This window comes from Diceros bicornis, chromosome 22 (assembly GCF_020826845.1).
Source record: "Diceros bicornis minor isolate mBicDic1 chromosome 22, mDicBic1.mat.cur, whole genome shotgun sequence".
Lineage (NCBI taxonomy): Eukaryota > Metazoa > Chordata > Mammalia > Perissodactyla > Rhinocerotidae > Diceros > Diceros bicornis.
In genome coordinates this window covers 5,402,636-5,423,186 of record NC_080761.1, presented here as the reverse complement: position 1 = coordinate 5,423,186, position 20,551 = coordinate 5,402,636, and the positions used below count along the sequence as shown (strand labels likewise).

The window sequence follows — 20,551 nt, the reverse complement described above, 5'->3', positions numbered from 1 at the left end:
AGGAAGATCAGCCCTGAGCTAACATCGGATGCCAATCTTCCTCTTTTTTTGCTGAGGAAGACTGGCCCTGGGCTAACATCCGTGCCCATCTTCCCCCACTTTATATGGGATGCCGCCACAGCATGGCTCGACAAGCAATGTGTCGGTGCGCGCCCCCCGGGGGGATCCAAATCAGTGAACCCCAGGCCGCCACAGCGGAGTGCGCGCACTTAACCGCTTGCGCCACCTGGCTGGCCCCTCATCCCCTTCTTATAAGGAGAGCAGTCCTGTTAGATTAGGACCCCATCCTTATGACTTCATTTAACCTTAATTACCTCCTTAAAGGTCCCATCTCCAATACAGTCACATTTGGGGTTAGGGTTTCAACATATGAATTTGGTGGGGACACAATTCAGTCCATAACAGCAGGGCACACAAAGTCTATTGATCATCTGGCCTCTGCTGGCTTCTCGGTACCTCTGTTCCTCCCCGGTTGGTAGCCTGCTCCTTGCCCGAGCACATCCTTCATATTCTCTAAACACCTTATGCTCTTTCCAGGCCCCATGAGCATTGCACTTGCTTTCCCTCTTCCTGAAATTCCTGCTCCCCTGGCTGACTCCTGCTTTCCCTGGGGACCAGCTCAAGCCCCATACCTCCGTAGGAAAGCCTTCTGACCCCGTTGGTTGGCAGGGGACATCTGGGTTCTTCCTTAACCTCTTCTATCAGTACACTCTGATGGTTAGTCCTCTTACATGGACTCCCCCACCCCTGGCCTCCTCAGGATAGGGTCTGTGTCCATAAGTCCCCAGGCCTAACAGACACTCAGTAAATATCTGTTGAATGACCTATTAGGACCTATAATTTCCAGAAATGCCTATGGATACTAACATTTCCCTCCCCAGTGGAAGTTCTGCTGCCCTCCCTTACGGAGATTATAGCCGTGGGGCCTAGCGAGCACATAGAATGACAGCAGCCGATTCTGACAAGCAGGGCAGAGTGCGGTGTCCTTCCCCCTCCCCCAGAGTGAGTCCAGGCAGTACACTGTTTCTGGTTATGTGCAAACAGAATCATCTGGGTTGCATTAGCAGGCTCCACTGTAAACAGCCCTTAACAAAACTGAGGGCTGGGAAAAATAGGAGGTAAATGGAAGAGACGTTCCCCACCCTGTGCAGAAAGACAAAGCAGGAAAAGGGCTGGGTGGAATCAGAGTGGAAATGGTTCTCTAGGGAAGCCTGCTCTCTCCAGACCAGGGGGATGGGGTGGGGAGGTTCTGGGACCAGGGGCACGAGATTGAGCGGCTGGTTCTTCACTTGAGGACCTAAGAGGCCCCTTTGGCCCTCTGATACTTTTCTGATGGGGCTTAAGGCGCAGCAGGGAGGCTGTCTGAGCCCTCCCCGCAGAAACAAAGCCAGCCGCTCCATTGAGCAGCTCTGACTCTGCACGAGGACAACAGTGACTGTGTTTTGTGCACGTGTTTTTCTGTGTCTGTCGCCCAAGCAGCTGGCCCCGCACAAGGCCCAGGAGCAGCAGGAGCTGAGGGCTTGCCTGCGCTGGCATCGCCTCCAGGACGAAGTGCGGAACTCCCCTGAGGAGATGCAGGTGTTGAGGTAAAGCACATCTGATCCTTTGCCTTCTCCTCCTCTCCCTCCTGCTCCTCCACTCCTTCCAGGCATTTCCGGGCCATCTATTCAATCTGCTGTGTTCCCTTTTAGATTCGGTGGGGCTAAGTTACTCATCCTCCCAGGGATGTGATGGTTATGTTGTGAGTCTTTCCCAGTGTGGGTTTGAATTTGCCTTCTGACATTTTCCTGGTGTCTCCATTCAGGAAAAAACTAGCACTGGGCTATTTCCGGGACCAAATTCTTCGTTTGAAGTTCTAATAGTCAATTTATGTGGTGACTGCGAACTTGGAGAAGGTTGGGGTTTGGTAGCCTGGCAGACAGTAACCCTTTAAAGCCAAAAGAAAAAAACCTTTAGGAAAATATTGATTATTAAGTGTTTAGTAGTTACAGATGTGTGTGTCAATGGGGCCTTTTGTTCCAGATACATCCCAGCAGGAGGCCACTCCTGTGCCATGGGAGGATTCTACTCCCAGCTCCTGCATTTGGTTTTCAGTGTGTCTTGCAGCACTTGTAGGACTGCTTCTTACCATTTTTCTTTGCTTGTTTTCTTCACTTCTCTAAATAGTTGTTTATCTGAAACCTGGAGCCTAGGCCCCAGGAGCACTGTGGTTGCTATGACAACAGAAGCTTTCATCCTGCCCCCTCTTGACTAGAGCCAAGTGTTTGGAATCTGCAATCAGACGGGGGGGGGGGGGGGGGGGGTGGCTATCCAGGAATGCCCCCACTTTACTTTTGTGTGCGTGTGTGTGAGGAAGATTGGCCCTGAGCTAACATCTGCCAATCCTCCTCATTTTGCTGAGGAAGACTGGCCCTGGGCTAACATCTGTGCCCATCTTCCTCCATTTTATATGGGACGCCGCCACAGCATGGCTTGACAAGCGGTGCGTCAGTGCGCGCCCGGGATCTGAACCGGCAAGCCCCGGGCCACCGCAGCAGAGCGCGCGCACTGAACCGCTTGCGCCACCGGGCCGGCCCCTCACCCCCATTTTACAGGGCAACCCTGAAGGTGAATCCACCTCCTAGGTAGAAGCGTGCCTGGACCAGTTCTGTTGTTGTTGTTTGTTTTTAAATAAGCACCCCCACTCCACAGTGACTGCCCATTGAGGGAAATGCTAAGCTCAGCCTGACTCCAGGGAGACTGGCTAGTGCTTTTACGTGGCACTGAAGCATGGGGTGTGGCTGCTCTTCCCACGGAGAAGTCCCCGGCTTGCACGCTAACTGCACTGACTCATCCATTGTTTAGGAGAGCCAGAGCCAGGAGCCCTGCATTCTCCACCCCGCGCCACTATTCGCACATCTCTTCACTCAGCCAGTGGGATGGCTAAACTCATGACCAACATGGACAGGGTCCCTGCTCTCATGGGGCTTCCACTTAGTGAGGACCCTGTTGCGTGCATAGCTTAGTTACAGGTGGTAAGAAGTGGCTCAAAGGGAATGCAGTGATTTATAGTAAGGAGACTGAGGAATGCCTCTCTGAGGAGCACGAAGTTCCTGAGGCAGGAGGGGCTTGGTGTGCTGGTGCTCTGGGGACAGAAAGGAGGGCAGTGTGGCTTAAGGGCGGGGAGAGGCAGGCAGGAGCCAGGTCAGAGAGCTTTACTCCAAGTGCAATGGAAGCCGCTCCTAGGCCTTCAGCAGGGAAGGATCATGATCTGTCTTGTGTTCAGTGCTTCTCTGGCCACTGTGGGATGGACTAGAGATCAGATGGAAAGCAAGGAGAAGGGTTAGAACGTTGCAGTAGTCTGTGCAAGAAGTCCTGGTGCTGGCACAGTGACAGACGCAAGAAGCAGACCTATTTGAGACATGTTTTGGCGGCGGAAATGGCAGGTCTTTGGTTGACTGAATGTGGAGAAGAGGGAAATGAGAGTGTCCAGAATGACTTCTAGGCTTTTGACTTGAGCAGCTGCTTAGATGGTGATGCCATTGGGTGAGAGAACAAAGACTTTGAGAGGAGCAGACTTTGGAGGGAAAAATAAAGATTCCAGTTTTGCATGCATTTAGTTTGAGATGCCAAATAGATTTCAATATTAAGAACTCAGTGGGGTCTACAAGTCAGGAGCTCATTGGAGAGATTGGAACATTTGGCCTATAAATACTTAAAATTCTGGGCACATTGAAATCACCAGGGAGAGAGGAAAGTGAGAGAAGAGGTTGAGAGGAAGATGAGGAGCCAGCAGAGGAGCTAGGGAAATCAATGTAGAGAAAACCCAGATACTAGGGGTCATGGAAGCCAGGAAAAAAAGTGAGTCAAGGCGGTGGGAGTGGGGTGTTGGGTGCTGCTGAGGGGTGTGTAAAAGGGAAGGAGAGAAGTGACCTTTGGGTTGGACCACGTGAAAGATGTCATGACCTCGACATGCATGCGTTTATTCCTGAGTGGTGGAGAAGGCAGCCATATTGAAGTGGGTAGAAGAGTGAGTGGAAGGGAGGTCAGGAAGCAGAGACGGTGAGTGTGGACTTGGTGAGAGAAGTTGTGCTAGGAGAGGAAGCAGATGAGAGTCAGAAAGGTTTGTTTTAAGGTGCCTAACGCAGGAGCATGCTGATGAGTGAGCTGTATAACTGTGCCAATCCTAATACCTCTCAAGACTCAGTTTCTCCATTCTCAAGTCCCTTTGATGCCTCCAGTTCTGCATGACCATAGTCCTGCCGTGGGGTAGGGGCATGGGAAATCAGTACACACATGAGGAGAACCTTATCTCTGGACTCTGCAGAGCTGTGATCAACCCAGCTTCTGATGGCCAAGAGCTTTTCCTTTGTGTGTGGAACTGGGAGAAAGAATATTATTAGAAATTATAATAGAAATAGTATATGGTGTTCTAAATATAACAGAAAAACTATTTTCAGGCCCTTGTGCTAGAAGCCTTATTATGGCATTTGTTTTTCTTAGTATTCAGAAATTATGTTTGCCTAAATTTAGGCTAGCCATGAAATAATTCCATTTGAAAGACTCATTGCACATCAGTATGGAAAAGATTGTTATCAGATACACTTACAATGAGGAAGAAATGTTTCTGAACCTGCCCCGAATTATATAGTCTGGGTTTAGTTTACTCTTATCTCTTAGAATTCTCCCTTAGATGGGCACAGAGAACCTAGAAATTACTGAAAATCAAAGGAAGAATTTGTAAAAATTTGTTCTCAGATTTTGTTTTATTTTAATACGCAAATAAGACCTTGGGAAAGAAATCTCTTAAAAAAATACAGTGATCGAAGATGATATCTTTTTTTTTCCTTTCAAGGTACCCCATGGTCTTGAATGAGGGACCAAGACAATTTAGAAGTCTTAGTTTGTGTCTTGATACAGTGTCCATGTTGCCAGAGGCAACGGGAACTTCTCCTACCACCCTTGCAGCAGCTTTCGACATGGGTGACCACTCCCTCCTACTAAAGGCACTTTCTTCCCTTGCTTCTATGTGTCACACTCTCCTTGATTTCCTTCCACCTCACTGGCCAGTCCTTCCCCACCTCTCCTGCTGGCTGTTTAACATCTTCACTTAGGTGACTCAAGGCTCAGAAAGATTGAATAAGGTGTCCAAGAGCATGCAGCTGATAAAGAGCAGAGCAGGGATTGAAACTCAGGGATTAAACTATCCTCTTTTCCCTACACCACCCCCCTGCCTCCAAGGAACTCAATATGGCATTTATTTGCATTAAAATAAAAATATTCCATGTATCTTGAACTGTGGAAGGACATGAAGGTCGGGGTAAAAAAAGTATTCTTGGACCAAGCATCTTTGTCTTTTTACACATGAGAGCATGTGTGTGATTTTCAGTAGATATTGGGAAAAAAGAAAACTCAACATTGTGTTGGTTATAGGTGCTGGAATATTAGCAAAGTGAGAAGAGAAAAACTAAAATTTTGTTTGGCTCTGGGTTGCTGCTAATTTCAGTAATTTATAAAAACCGTTTACCATTTGTGCCTTCAGTACATCCAGTGCTCAATCATGACTCTCATCAGATGTGTCTTAGATCGACTTGGTTGTAAGTTTCATGTGGTTACACTAGTTTCTTGTGTTTTCCTAGCCTTCTCAGCCTTGCTTGGCTGGGGAGTCTGTAGCGTGGCTGCAGACTCTTGAGGCATGGTGATTTGCTCATAGTTTCAAAATGCTAAGGGTCACGTTACTGACTTCTTGCCTTTTCTCATTTGTTAATTATTAAAGATGCCTTTCCCATGGACGAGACCCCAGTGGCTCTCTCCAGACTCTCCCTCACCTCTCCACCAGCCCTGGGCAGAACTGTGCGCCAGGCGAAGCCTGGTCTTATTGCTATCCTACGCTGCCCTGCCTGGCTACCATAGCTCCCCTCTGTCCTGTTCCCATACCCACTCACTCCCCACCCGCTGCCTAAAAACTCCCCTCTTGACAGTGCAGCAGTCATGACTCTTGCCAATGAAGATGCTGGGGCCTCTGAAAGGCTCCAGTGCCTCTTGTCTCTAGGGCACAGCTAGATTCAGCATCTTCTGTCTAAACGCTTTCAGTTAGCACACTTTGACAGGCCGGCAGGTTGAAGAGCTACTGTGGCGGTGTCAGAAGAAATCTCTGTTGGTTTTTATTGTTTGTGATTTATTATCATTTCCCCCTCTTTCTGAGTTCATTATTAAAGTCAAGCTTGTGCTGAGCAAAACGTGAAAATATATCACGTTGAGGAGGTGCTGACAAGCCCAGAGTCTGATGTGGCTCTTTCTCCTAGCTGCTGCCTCCACAGTCAGTACAATTCTAGAGAAATGCAGACATCGTTTCCTACCTCCTCATGAGTGCCTCACCCCCTGGTGACAAAGACATCCCCTAATAATAGGGAACAAACTCAAGTACGTAACTCTATCCATAGCCAAAAGGCAATGTGCATGCCACAGACTGAGTGGCTTAAACAACAGAAATTTATTTTCTTAATGTTCTAGAGTCTAGAAGTCCAAGATCAAGGCGTCAGCAGGTTTGGTTTCTTCCGAGGCCTCTCTCTTTGGCTTGTAGACACCTTCTCGCTGTGTCTTCTCATGGTCTTTTCTCTGTGTGCATGCACTCCTGGTGTCTTTTGGTGTTCTAATCTCCTCTTCTCATAAAGACACCAGCCAGATTAGATTAAGGCCTACTCTAATGACCTCATTTTAACTTGACTACCTCTTTAAAGGCCCTATCTCCGGGGCCGGCCCCATGGCTTAGCGGTTAAGTGCGCGCGCTCCGCTACTGGCAGCCCGGGTTCGGATCCCGGGTGCGCACCAACGCACTGCTTCTCCGGCCATGCTGAGGCCGCGTCCCACATACAGCAACTAGAAGGATGTGCAACTATGACATGCAACTATCTGCTGGGGCTTTGGGGAGAAAAAAGGAGGAGGATTGGCAATAGATGTTAGCTCAGAGCTGGTCTTCCTCAGCAAAAAGAGGAGGATTAGCAGGGATGTTAGCTCAGGGCTGATCTTCCTCACAAAAATAAATAAATAAATAAATAAAATAAATAAATAGAATAAAATAAATAAAGGCCCTATCTCCAAATGCAGTCACATTCTGAGGTACTGGGGGTTAGGGCTTCAACATAAAAATTTTGGAGAGATATAATTCAGCCCATAATACCTACTGTGTGCCTGTGTTTTCTTACCTCCATGCCTGTTTTCATGTCTGTATTTAGAATATGTTTTCTTGCTGCATGACTCTAAATTGTTATGGCTCAGCACAGATATCCCTTACTTCTAAAAGTCTCAGACCTTATCCTGACAAGATAAGTTGGTCACCCTCCTCTGTACCCCCTAAATGCTCTGCTTGTATCTCCATCTCTGACCTTACTATTTTATTTGATAATTATATTTAGGATAAGCCATATTAAATTGCCAATATTCGACCATTTTTGACCTTCAAAAACAGCAATTTCATATGGTCCAACCCAATAAATCTCTCTTCTCACTCATCAGCGTTTTGAACCCTGGGGACTGTGTCTTGTTTATCTCTGTTTACCACAGTGCTTGGCTCTGAGTGGGTACTCGAATGTTGAAGAAATGAATGTCATTGACAAACACGATCTCTGTCCCTGAGGTTCTTTTTTATTATTTGGAGAGTTGAAATATTGGTCACAAGACAATAGACAGACAAATCCTAGGCTGCATCCTCAGAGTTCTAAAAACTGAGAGTTTACTATTGGTAGTCTTAGTTATAAGGGGACACTGGAAGATGTGAGGCCTGAGCTGGGATGGTAAGAGAGGATAGCATTGAGACTGGTGAAGAGGTGGAGGGAAGGGAACTCAATGAGCAGAGCCTGGCAGGCATAAACAGTGAATTGATTGTGGCGCTGAGCCTTAAGTGAGAATGGGTTTGCTGGAGAGGATAGCCATGTAAGAACCTGTCAGACTGAAGGTAGACCAGGTAAGCACAGGATAAGAAATAGAGTTCCTTAAATGCCAGATTCAAGAGTTTCATATGACTGTCTGGGCAATGAAGAGCTGTTTTAAGTTCCAAGAATGATGTAATTAAAATGGAGTTCTAGGAAGATTCCCCAGTCTTTGGGATAACACATGATCAGAGAGACAGAGTCTAGAGACTGGATGGAAACAGGTGGTGTTTCAGGAACCCAGGCCTGAGTTGAGAAGACTTGGGATCCTCTTCTTATTTGGCCTAAGGCTCTGACTGAGTGAGTTGCTCATTTGGGGCTATTCAAAACATTGCAATATCCATACAACTTCAAAGAAGCCTTCTAATACCATGATGTGAAGTTCTCCCTGATTGCAGGTAAGGATTGACCCATTAAAGGAGCTGGATGAGTATGTGGGCTTTGTGAAGTTTGTTAGAGCTTTGAACAGAGTGAAAGGCAACATCCCAGTTCCTTCTTAGTCAAGGCCTGGCCGATCCTGCCTCATTTTAGAGAAACTGTCTGATGATGCAGGCCTGAGTTCTGCTCCAGAGCTTGCCAGTCTTCAGGTCTCAAGCCAGGAGTGTAGTATAGGGTATGTAAGAGTAAGTCTGGAAGCCCAACTGCCTGGATGTAAGTTCCGTCCTGACTCTAGTGTGTGCTCTGTGACCTTGCAGAGTTACTCAACCACACTGAGCTTTAGTCTCTTCACTGTAAACTGGGGATAATAACATAATAGTTTCTACCTTATAGGTGGGTGTGAGGAATAAATGTAATGAGTATGTGCAAATCATTTAGAACACATGTGTTAGGTTGAACCACAGGAAATTGCCTTTTTGGTGGATCTAAAATGGCTGAATATTGTCAATTTCCTATGGTTCAACCTGTAGTAAATACTCAACACATGTTAGATATTATCATCTAGACCCTCTGGCACCTGGTAAATTTGCCCAGCAAGTGACAGAGGGCACAAAGATGCCCTAGCCAGCCCTACTCTCCTTCCAGGTTTATTCTGGTTTCTTCGCCCTCCCCCGTTCCCTCCTCTTCCCAGCGTTCTGAGTGGGGCCCGTCTCTTCCTTCACTGCTGCCACCCTCCCCGGGTGACCACAAAGGGCACCCCACTCCTGTCTCTTTACTAACCAGAGCCTGGAAATACCTACCTTTCCTCCTGACGATTGACTGGAATATTCAAAATGTTAATTTTACTAAGTTAAGAGGATGTTAAAAAAAAAAGTGCAAGAATGCCTGGTTACCAATGAAAGGGTGGGATTAAAAGCAAAAACAAACCAAAAAAAAAATCTGCACATTAAACAAAGATGCGCAAACTAGCTTGAGGTAAGAATTAAATTGACAGTGCTTCTAAGACAAATGGAATCCTCATACCCTTCTGGAACCTACTTCTGGTCTAATCTCTATGTAAGGGACACCCTGGTGTCCCCTCTGGCTCTGCTCTGTACAGCTCCCCTGGCCTCTGTGTAGAATCTGACCATGGCCCTGAGAAGAAAAAAATTCTTGCCTTTGGCTTTCAAGAGTTCGTACTGAGCTCCGACCACAGGCACTGGCCTGTGCGGTTTCTAAAGTCTCCACGTCTGTGTCTTGGAATTCCTGCCCTCCACCCTTCATCCCTCAGGCCCAGGATCCCCCCCACCACATTCTCCCTGTCCAGTTTTCTTTATTTGAACCACATACACCAGCCAGCTAACTGTGTAGACGGTTTCTACCCTTTCGTGACAGGAGGCTGTTATACCTGTGCCAGCATTTTCTGAAAAACTTTAAGGCTCTCGGCCAGCCAGAAACAGACTCTGCTCTTTCCTGTTTCAAAGGCCAGCTCCACTCCACTGAGCTGCCCACTCAGTTCCTGTTTCCTGTTGGAGGGACACCCTCAGCTCTCACTTCTTCTACCCAGCAAAGACGACAGACATGTCCTGAATAGTTGAACTCAAATAACCCTCCCTCTTCATTTTTCTAGACCATTCTCTAGTTACTCATCACTCAGGTATTTCAAAGGGATGGATAGAATTCTCGTTGATAGGCTCCTGATTACATACTTACTGTACATGGTGTTTCATTTTTGCAATAACGTTTTTTTTTAATATAGAAAAACATAAGAAGTAAAGTAGTTCATAATCACTGCTTAGTTAACCATTTTTTTTTTGGTGAGGAAGATTAGCCCTGAGCTAACATCCACTGCCAATCCTCCTCTTTTTGTGGAGGAAGATTGGCCCTGGGCTAACATCTGTGCCCATCTTCCTCTGCTTTATATGGGACGCCACCACAGCATGGCTTGACAACGGTGCATCAGTGCATGCCCCAGATCCAAACTGGTGAACCCCGGGCCACCGGAAGCAGAGCATGCGCACTTAACAGCTATACCACTGGGCTGGCCCCAACCATTTTTTTTTTTAAATAAAAGTACATAACAGGAAAATAGTTTAGAAAGGTATAAAATTTCATCTCTACCACTGTAGTCCTCATCCTAAGATAATCACTGCTAGCATTTTCTTGTGAATCCTTCAGAAATTAAATTTTAATAAGTATTATATATATGCATACTTCTTCTGTATTGCTGCCCTGTGTGGCACTGATTCATTATAACACTATTGGCCTATGCAATATTTTCCTAAAAAAATAATTCAGTTACATAAACCAATCTATAATATTTCACTTTTTTTTTTCTTTGCCTAGGAAGATGAGCCCTGAGCTAACATCTGTTCCAATCTTCCTCTATTTTGTATGTGGGTCGCCTCCACAACATGGCTGACGAGTGGTGTATGTCCCCGTGCCCAGGATCCGAACCCGCAAAGCTGGGCTGCCAAAGTGGAGTGCACCAAGCTTAACCACTGTGCCATGAGGCCGGCCCCTATTTCACTCTTATTTTGCCCATCCTTTGAGAATATCTCATGCACTCAGCCAGTCCTAGCGCTATGTACATTACTTTCTTAACTAATGAGTGTTAGTTTCCTATTCAGAAAAACTCTCATCTACTGAGTGCTTTCTCTTATAATCCGAAATTGACTTTGTTCTACAAAGTATTTGCTTACTCCCTGTAGCACACCACCCCACCCCCACCCCCTGCCATTTATTTGTGTTTTGGCCAATAGTTTTGACCCAGAATGGCTGACAAAAATGGTACAAGTATTTGATTGGACCTGCTGCAAAGACACGAAATAAGAATATCCCACTACGTGTTAAAAGCCAGTTTTGTAGAAGCTCCTTCCCCTTTCAAACCAACGGTTGAGGAGAGAAAGGATAGAAAAGAGGGATTATACTTCTGTTCAACATTATACTGGAGGTTTTAGCCAAGGCAATTAGGCAAGAAAGTGAAATAAAAGGCATCCAGGTTGGAAAAGAAAAAGTAAAACTATCTTTTTGCAGACGACATGATCTTATATATAGAAAATCCTAAGGAATCCTCCCCCCAAAACTGTTAGAACTAATAAACAAGTTCAGTAAGGTTGCAGGATACAAGAACAATATACAAAAGTCAGTTGTGTTTCTATACACTAGCTATAAATAATCTAAAAATGAAATCAAGAAAATAAATTCATTTATAATAACATAAAAAATGATAAAATACTTAGGAATAAATTCAATGAAAGAAGGGCAACACATATACTAGAAACTATAAAATGTTGTTGAAAGAAATTAAAGAACTAAATAAATGGAAAAATGTCTTATGTTCATGAATCGGAAGACTTAAGATTGTTAAGATGGCAGTACTTCCTAAACTGATCTATGGATCCAATATAATCCCTGTCGAAATTTCAGCTACCGTTGTTTTGTAGAAATGGACCAGCTGATCCTAAAATTCACACGGAAATTCAAGGGAGCCAGAATAGCCAAAACAATCTTGAAGAAGAAGAACAAAGATTGAAGGCTCACACTTCTCAATTTCAGTACTTATTACAAAGCTACAGTAATCAAGACAATGTGGTACTGACATAAAGACAGACGTATAGATCAATGGAATAAAATTCAGAGTCTAGAAACAAACTCTTCCATTTATGGTCAGTTAGGTGACACTTTTAAAGCACAAGCAACCAAAGGGGAAAAAAAATCAATAAATTGGACTTCATCAAAATTAAAAACTTTTGTATTTCAAAGGACTCCATCAAGAAAGTGAAGAGACAACCCACAGAGTGGGAGAAAATATTTGCAAATCATATATCTGAGGGACTTGTATTCAAGATATATAAAGAACTCTTACAAATCAACAATAAAAAGACAAATAACCCAATTAAAAAATGGGCAAAGGATCTAAATATACATTTCTCCAAAGACTATATACAAATGGTCAATAAGCACGTAAAAAGATGCTTGACATTATTAGCCATCAGGGAAATGCAAGTCAAAACCTTGATGAGATACCGCTTCATACCTACTAGGATAGCTATAATGAAAAAGAAGAACAAAGGTTAGTGAGAATTTGGAGAAATTAGAACCCTCATACACTGTTGGTGGGAATGTAAAATGGCACAGCTCCTTTGGAAAACAGTCTGGCAGATCCTCAGTAGGTTAAACATAGAGTTTACCTTATGACCCAGCAATTCCATTCCTATGTATATACCCAAGAGAAATGAAAACCTAAGTCTACACAAAAACATGTACACAAATATTCATAGAAGCATTATTGTTAATAGCCAAAAAGTGGAAACAACCCTAATGTCCGTCAACAGATGAGTGTATAAATAAAATGTGTTATATCCATACAGTGGAATATTAATGAGCCATAAAAAGGAATGAAGTACTGATATGTGCTACAAAAATGGACAAATCTTGAAAACATTATACTAAGAGAAAAAAGCCAGTGAAAAAGGCCGCATATTGTATGATTCCATTTATCAGAAATATTCAGAATAGGCAAATCCATAGAGACAAAAAGTAGATTAATAGTTGTCAGGGTCTGGAGGGAGAGGAAAATAGAAAGTGACTGCCAGGGGGTATGGGGTTTCTTTTTGGGGAGATGAAAATGTTATGGGATTAGGTACTGGTGATGGTTGCACAACTTTGTGAATATACTAAAAACCACTGAATTGTACATTTTTATCTCTCTTTTTTTTTTTATAATTTTATTTATTTATTTATTTTTCCCCCAAAGCCCCAGTAGATAGTTGTACGTCATAGCTGCACATCCTTCCAGTTGCTGTATGTGGGACGCGGCCTCAGCATGGCCGGAGAAGCGGTCTGTCGGTGTGCGCCCTGGATCCAAACCCGGGCCACCAGTAACGGAGTGTGCACGCTCAACCGCCAAGCCACGAGGCCGGCCCTGTACATTTTTAAAATGGTGAATTTTATGATATGTGAATTATATCTCAATTTTTTGAAAAAGAGAGGGATGGATGGAAATCATTGGATGTTCTATAACATCTCATAATATCACTGTAGCCTTAGATTGACCAGCAATCGTCTGAAGGAGAGATGGAAGAAGAAATTATGGCAGGAGACAATAGGTGTCCTCAGGGCATTAGATGAGATCCAAGGAGCATTTGCAGTGCTGGATGCCAGGAAGACATCTCCATAGTGTCTGTGTTGTAACTACTCCATATAGAGATGACTCATTTCTAAGAAAGCATTCCCCAAGTACAAGTATATACACATGAGTGTGTGTATTAATTTTTTCCACCCCATGCTGTACCTTCCATTTTACTCTTAATAATATAATCCTGACTATTGTTCTGTTATTGACACATGTAGATCTTTTTTTTAACTGCTGCAGAATATTCCAGGATATGAATGTTACGTAACTGTCTAACCATTTGTTAACCATTGGACGTTTTGGTAATTTCTAGTGTTTGCTTTCACAATCACTGCTGTGGTGAATGGTCTTACACTTACTGTTAGTGCACAGCATGTTAAATATAAGATTTAAATAGTACGTAGTTACCCACAAGACTGAGAAGAGAGCTGCTGTCCCAACTACTCATCCTGTTTAACATTCTGGTGTGTGTTAGGCCTTAAACCCAGGCAAGCCCTCCACTGCTGCTGCCCCTAGTGCCTTGCGTCCTCCACACGGGAGGGGAAAGTCTCTTTCCAGCTCCCACGGACCATCTGCCCCTCTTTGAGTCATAGGATGAGACGAGCCTTCTCATTATCTCGGCACACGGCACCGCACATGCTGCTGGTGTTCAAAACATGCTTCTAGCCTCCGCTTGTAAAATGAAGCCAGTATTTGTCTCATTTGCCTGTTTCCAGGATGAAGTCATGGGGGTTTTTTTGATGCAGTACAAAAAGAGTTTTCCATTTTTACCCTTTCTGCTTTTGCTTCCTATAATTTTCAGGTTCTCTGTGTTCCTGTGTTCTGAATGTATATAGCAGGCTGATAGCCTGAGTTTTATTGTGATCACTTTAGCCCTCGGTAGAGTGAGAGGCCCCTTTTGACCTCCTATATGAGGATGCCAGTTCAGGTATATTGGATGTGCACCTCTCTTTCTTCCGCCCTCTCTCGCAGAATACAACCCTGTGAGAAGTATAATGGAAGACTTGTATTGCTTGGATCCTATGCTCATAAGCTAAATCTATCCCTGAATATATGTGATTGAGTAAAATTCGGTTAAGGTTTCTCTAATTCATTTAGGCTTTTTTTTTTTTAATTCAAAATCACTCTGATGCTGATTTAGCGAGGCCAAGGCTACATAACAAACCTATTGACTCCACTGCAGTGGATGAATAATGTTTACTTCTAAATGCTGCAGCTTAAATATATTCTGGACTATTTTATTTCCTAAAATCATAGAACATTAGGGTCAGAAAGGACCTTAAAAGTGATTCTGGGGGCTGGCCCCATGGCTTAGTGGTTAAGTGCGTGTGCTCCACTACTGGTGGCCCGGGTTCGGATCCCGGGCACGCACCGACGCACCACTTCTCCGGCCATGCTGAGGCCGCGTCCCACATACAGCAACTAGCAGGATGTGCAACTATGACCTACAACTATCTACTGGGGCTTTGGGGGAAAAAAAAGGAGGAGAATTGGCAATAGATGTTAGCTCAGAGCCAGTCTTCCTCAGCAAAAAAGAGAGGAGGATTAGCATGGATGTTAGCTCAGGGCTGATCTTCCTCCCCCCCAAAAAAAGTGATTTTGCCTCACCTTCCATATCCCCGACAACCACCCAGTTTCTACCCAAGTATCTCCAGGATCCAGATCTCACTGCTTCAGCAAGCTGCAGCTTCCCTGTGGGTACAGCCTGTCTTAGAACAGCCTTCCTTAGATTGTGCTGGAAGCTGCCTCCCTGTAAGGTCTGCCTGGTGCTCTTAGCCCTTACCTCTAGAGTAGCTCAGAATTCACCTTTTTCTCACCTAAACAGTCCACATATCTGAAGACCGTTGTCTTTCCTTTCCTGGATGGTAGGTCACAGGTTTTGGTAAATTTTTCATACATATTGCAAGGTTGGGAGAACATTTGCCTTCTTGGGCTTGGTCCTTTGTTGTTCTCTTTGTTGACAGTGGCCTTCTTCAAATGTGACACTTGAACTGGACACAGCACTATGCTTGAGGTTATGTCTGTGAAGAATGCAGTGGACTATTATTGCTTCCCTTGATCTGGATAGTCCAGAAAAGAAAGGACAAGCATTAATTGAGTTGGATACAGTCACATATATACCATATTTCATTTTTAGACCCGATATCATGCACCTTCTCATGGCAGTCTTACCATTCCAACTCCCCTGCATTTTTTTCTCCTTATTAACATTCACTGAGGGCTTCTGATGTGCCAGACACTGTTCTAAGCACTCTACGTATCTCGTTTAATCCTCAAAATGGTTCTATGAGATAGGGACTAGTATCATCTTTCTTCCCGCTTGTTAGATGAGGAAACAGATGCGTAGAGATGTTAAACAGTTGGCCACGTTTCCATAGCTAGTAACTGGCAGAGCTATGATGAAAGCAGAGCCCAGTCTGGCTTCAGAGCCCAGCTCTTGACCACTGCTCACCACATTGTCTGACCCCTCCCCAGCAGTACTTCCTGCCACATTCTCATTGCTCCTGTTGATCCCACCTACCATTTTGTTGATTATTTTGGAAGCCACATTAATCACCTCTTGCTGCAAGTTGAGTTTACAGACAACTTACGTACTAAAACTTTTTCATAGGTAAATGCTTAATTTTAAAAACCTCTTTGCTGTTATTAACTATTTTATTAATTTTGGATCCTCATTCCACCTATGGTTGCTCTTCTTGACTGTGGATGCTGACTGTCAATCAGCTAGACTCGCAGCTTCAACTCATATGCAGATCTGGTAGCCAATAAGTCATTATTCCTTGGGCACAGCCCTAGGAACTCCCTCTTGGTTATTGCAAGTAATTAATCAACAGCCTTGGGGTTTTCTTTTTTAACCTTCTATAAGGCCATGAAACAACCACAGTAAACTCACCACCATACACTCACCACCATATCCATTCTGCCAGCTGCCTGGTGGAAATCAGGATGCCTGATGCCCAGAGTGAATTTCTGGAAGTGGCCCTGAAGATCCCATGCTAACTCCTGTAGTTCATCATTTTCTCTTCTAAGCACTCACAAACTAACTCTTAAATAACCTCATCACGAATTTCGCCTCCCTTCCTCTTATCCCCTCTTCCTTTGCAAATCAGAATAGCACTTGTTTATCTCCATCAGCTCCTTTCCTGTTGTCTCTATAATTTGATGCCCCCTGAAATCTGTGACTGCATGTCCCTCACCTGGGTCTGGAGTCAGAACTCCTTTGAAGGATGTTGAAGCCTTCTCTACCGGTACCAAGCTTCAGTTCCTGCAAACGAAACATCAGTTCCCACATGATGATACTTGTTCTACCATGTACAGTTTAAAAATCATTTTCTTTGGCAGGAAAGTTTGAAGCAAAGCGGAGTCAAGTAGTTCTCTTCGTTCTGTCACCTCTTAATGCCTAGTCTTCCTTATGCTCCAAACATTCCTTCAAAAGCCCGTATGGTTGTCCTGGGCATTCTCCATTAGCATCGGCTCATTCTGAATTTTTGCCTTCCCAGCAACAATTTTACAGCCTCCTGGCTCTTGTATTTAGCTTTGGTTTTCTTCTTTCTCTAGCATCCCCCCTTTCATCTTTGGACATGTCTTCTGAAAATCCACCTTATCAGAATCCTCCTGTGCAGTCATGTTGATGTCTTTGTTTTCCATTTTCTTCTTTGTCTCCTTTGATATTGTATCCAAATTATCTCTTGCTATGTTAAATGTGGCGATATACTTACTGCTCAGACCATTGTATTAGTCTGTTCCTTGTTTTTTCTCTGTTTGGGAATTTGTTTCTTAGAGAGGAATTTCTGATTTATGGCCATTCAAAACCTGAGGACTATTTTGATTGTGTATTGATGTTCATTACTTCCTGCTTTTCTAAGTTTCATCTTTAATTTTGCTGCCCTGCTTGTCAAAATTTGTGGAGTTTGTTCGTGTTTTCCATAGTTCTGCCAACTACAAAGTCCTTCATCTCCCTCTTCAGCCACTGACCTCTCCTTCTATAGGGGCCAACCACTGGCTCCTTTCACCATCAGGGGCCAGAATATACATTCTTCACTTTCCTCTGGCTCCTTCGAGAAATACCTCCTTCGGTCTTAAATCATTTTAGCAATTGCCTTTTTCAACACCAGAGTCATATCCGTAGCATGTCTGCTACGGGATAATGGTCCCTGATGGGGAAAAACCTTCGTGCTGGATAGCTCTTAAATCCGTTGTGAAAACCACACAGATAATCAAACTTGCCAAACTCCAGTAGCTTCAATACAACACAATTTCTTTAGTTAAAGGTGTGTGCAATCTTTTGTCCACTTCTCTTTTTGTAGTAGAGAGAGTTCCTGTGTACCCTGTACCCTTCACCCAGCTTCCCCCAGTGATAACATCATACATACTTAAATATAGGGTGATGTCTTTTTAATGGCTTTGCCTCTCAGAGGAAGGTTTCCCTGCCGCTCCCTGAACCCCAGTCAGAATTCATTATGGTGATAATAGCACATTTATATTGTGCTTACTAAATGCTAACAAGAACTCTAGCTAAGCACTCTCAGACACTACAACAGCCTAATGAGGTGCTATGGTCACTATCATTGTCCCCTTTTACCTGATGAAGGAACTGAGCTTCCTGGGGTTTTGTGACTCCCTCAAGGTCATGTGGCTCTCAAGTAACAGAGTCAAGATTCACACCCAAACTCTTAACCAGTGTGTTATGCTGCTTCCCCTGTAGGTCTCACTTGTGTGTTTGGGACTCAGATCAGTACTGTGAGGCCAGTGTCTACACAAAGGTTGTATTTAACTTCCTCCATTATTACGGAGTGAGGGAGGCCCTGTTCCCCAACCGTCAACCTCGTGGGGCAGCTGTGACTGATATTCAGAAAGGGTTGCAATGCTGATTAATCCCTTTCTGTCTCATTTCTGGGGTGCTTAGGCCCTGGCTCAAGCACTACAGTCGTGAGTTTATGGATGAAGATATCTCATGGCTCTTACTTTTACTGCCAAGGAATATGAGACGGCCTGTCTGCACTGTGACAGAGCAGTAGGTGTTCAGGCCCAAGCTGACATTCCTGAGCACCTTTCAGAGGCATTTTCCCACATCCCATCCCTGGTGATGGTTCTGCAGAATCAGCCCTTTCTTCAGGAGATTTGATTCCAAATCAAATCACTGTGTATCAAATATCACTGCCATCTGAAAGGTCTTTACATGTCCATATTGCTTCTGTGAGTGCAGTGGAAAAGGAAGGAGGTGGGCAGGGCAAGGTCATGCTAATCTCGGTTGTTGCATGTGGTGCCAGGTACAACAGAAACCAAGGGCATTTAAGCCCAAACGACCTTGGTAACTTGATCTCTTGCATTCCATGTATTCCAGCCAAGGAAATAAACACGTATAATGTCTGAGAGATGTTTAACACTTTTCTGTTCACAAAGTGCTTCACATTATCTGAGCCTCATCGTACTCTTTACAGGTGAGGAAATTGAGCTTCAGGGAGGGTAAGCAACGTGTCTATGGCACAACCAAGATGGGGGCCTAGATCTTGGGGAGGCCCCAGAATGCAGCAAGGACTTTGGTGTTCCGTGGACCCAGGTTTCAGCTTCAACTCTGCCACTTACTAGATTTGTGGTCTTCTTCAGGCCTCACTTTCCTTCGCTTTTAAATGGGCATAGTCACAGTACCTGCCCCATCAGGTTCTTGTGAGGGTAGAAGGACATGATACATAAGAAGAGCTTGGCAGAGTACCGGGCACAGGGGGATAACAGGAAATGGTAGCTGTTAGTATTAGTTCAGTTCTTCATCCATTAGGAATGAATCTGGCTACAATTAATAGAATAGTAAAGCAATGTTGACTTAAACAATTGGGGCTATTTTTTTCATACAATAAGAAGTTTGAAGGCAGGCAGTTAGGCTGGCCAGCAGCTGAATGATACTATCAAAGACTACCTTCTTTGATTCCATTCTGGTTTCCATAGCATATTGATTTGCTGCCTCCTGGTTGCAAGGTGGCTGCTGCAGCTCCATCCATCACGTTTCGGGGGAAGAAGTGCAGTACCAGTCATGTTTCCCCCTTTTGTAAATAAAGCAAAAGCTTTCCCAGAACCCCACTTCCAACAGCAGACATATGCTTTGGTCTCATTGGCGTGGACTCTGTCTTCTGACTATCTATAGTTGCAAGGACACTTGGAAAGTGAGCATTTAACTTTTCAGATTTAATTGTACAAGCAGCAAGGAAGAAGGTGGATGAGAATGGGAGTAGACTGAGCCAACTGCACTTGCCACCGTTCTTCCCGCCTCCCACAATGTCATTTAAAAAAAAATACTTCACTGGTCCTCAAGTATAGAGGGCTTAATTAATCCTAGTCATGTGTTCATGGCACGTGAATAGCAAAGCCCCTTTTCTAGACTGATTCCCTTTTATTCTCACAAAATGTGTACTGTTTCATGTGCATCTATTTTTTTTAACTTTTTAATTGAAAAATACACTAAAGTACGCACATATTTCTAGATGGCTCAATAGATTTTTACTGTTTATCCTCATGAAATCACCACTCAGATCAATATATAGAACATCCCAGCATCCCAGAAACCCTCCTCTTTTTCCCCACTGTATCAACACTCCCTCCCAAAGGTCCCCATTGTTCTGATCTCTATCCCCATAGGTCTTTTTTGCCTGTTCTCTGACTTCATATAAATGGAATCGTACATTTGTAGGTACTCTTTTGGGTGTGACTTCTTTCAGTCACCTGTGAGAGTCATCTGTTAGTGCATGTAGTGGTAGTTTATTTGTTTCCTGCCTTCTCTCTGTGCGTTGTCTCTCTGCACAGACCTGGGGTAAGTGGCATTGAGATAACTGGAGTAGCACAGAAATGGAAGTCACCTTTGTTCCACTTGTAGAGTATCTTTTCCTCAGAAAAACCACTCCCTTTGATTTCTTGCAGTTTGCCTGGGCACTACTCTCTCCAGCACCAAGTCTACTGTAAAAGGAATCTCGTGGGGACTTGTACGGTTGCCTTGCATGCTGTCAGCATAAAAGAATTTTCTTGAACACTTCTTCATTTGGAGAGGGTGGAAGAAACGAGTAAGAGAGGGATTCTTTCTGGAAGGACATTTTTAGGCAAAGGGAGAAAGCACCAGCTAAAGGCGTCATTAGGAACTTGAGCCTGGAAGCCAGCCTTCGGA

General features: G+C 44.2%; 1 protein-coding gene across 12 annotated transcripts in view; it reads left to right on the top strand.

The window, feature by feature from the left end:
• Positions 1–20,551, top strand: part of AOPEP (aminopeptidase O (putative)) — a 514,798-nt gene that overhangs the window by 189,662 nt on the left and 304,585 nt on the right. For 11 of the 12 annotated variants that reach the window (XM_058565457.1, XM_058565455.1, XM_058565460.1 and 8 more), the window contains one exon: positions 1,480–1,586. The exons of the other annotated variant lie outside the window; for it this stretch is intronic. In XM_058565457.1, the coding sequence (XP_058421440.1) occupies positions 1,480–1,586 (107 nt within the window). The remainder of the gene's footprint in view (positions 1–1,479; positions 1,587–20,551) is intronic. 12 annotated transcript variants of the gene reach the window in all.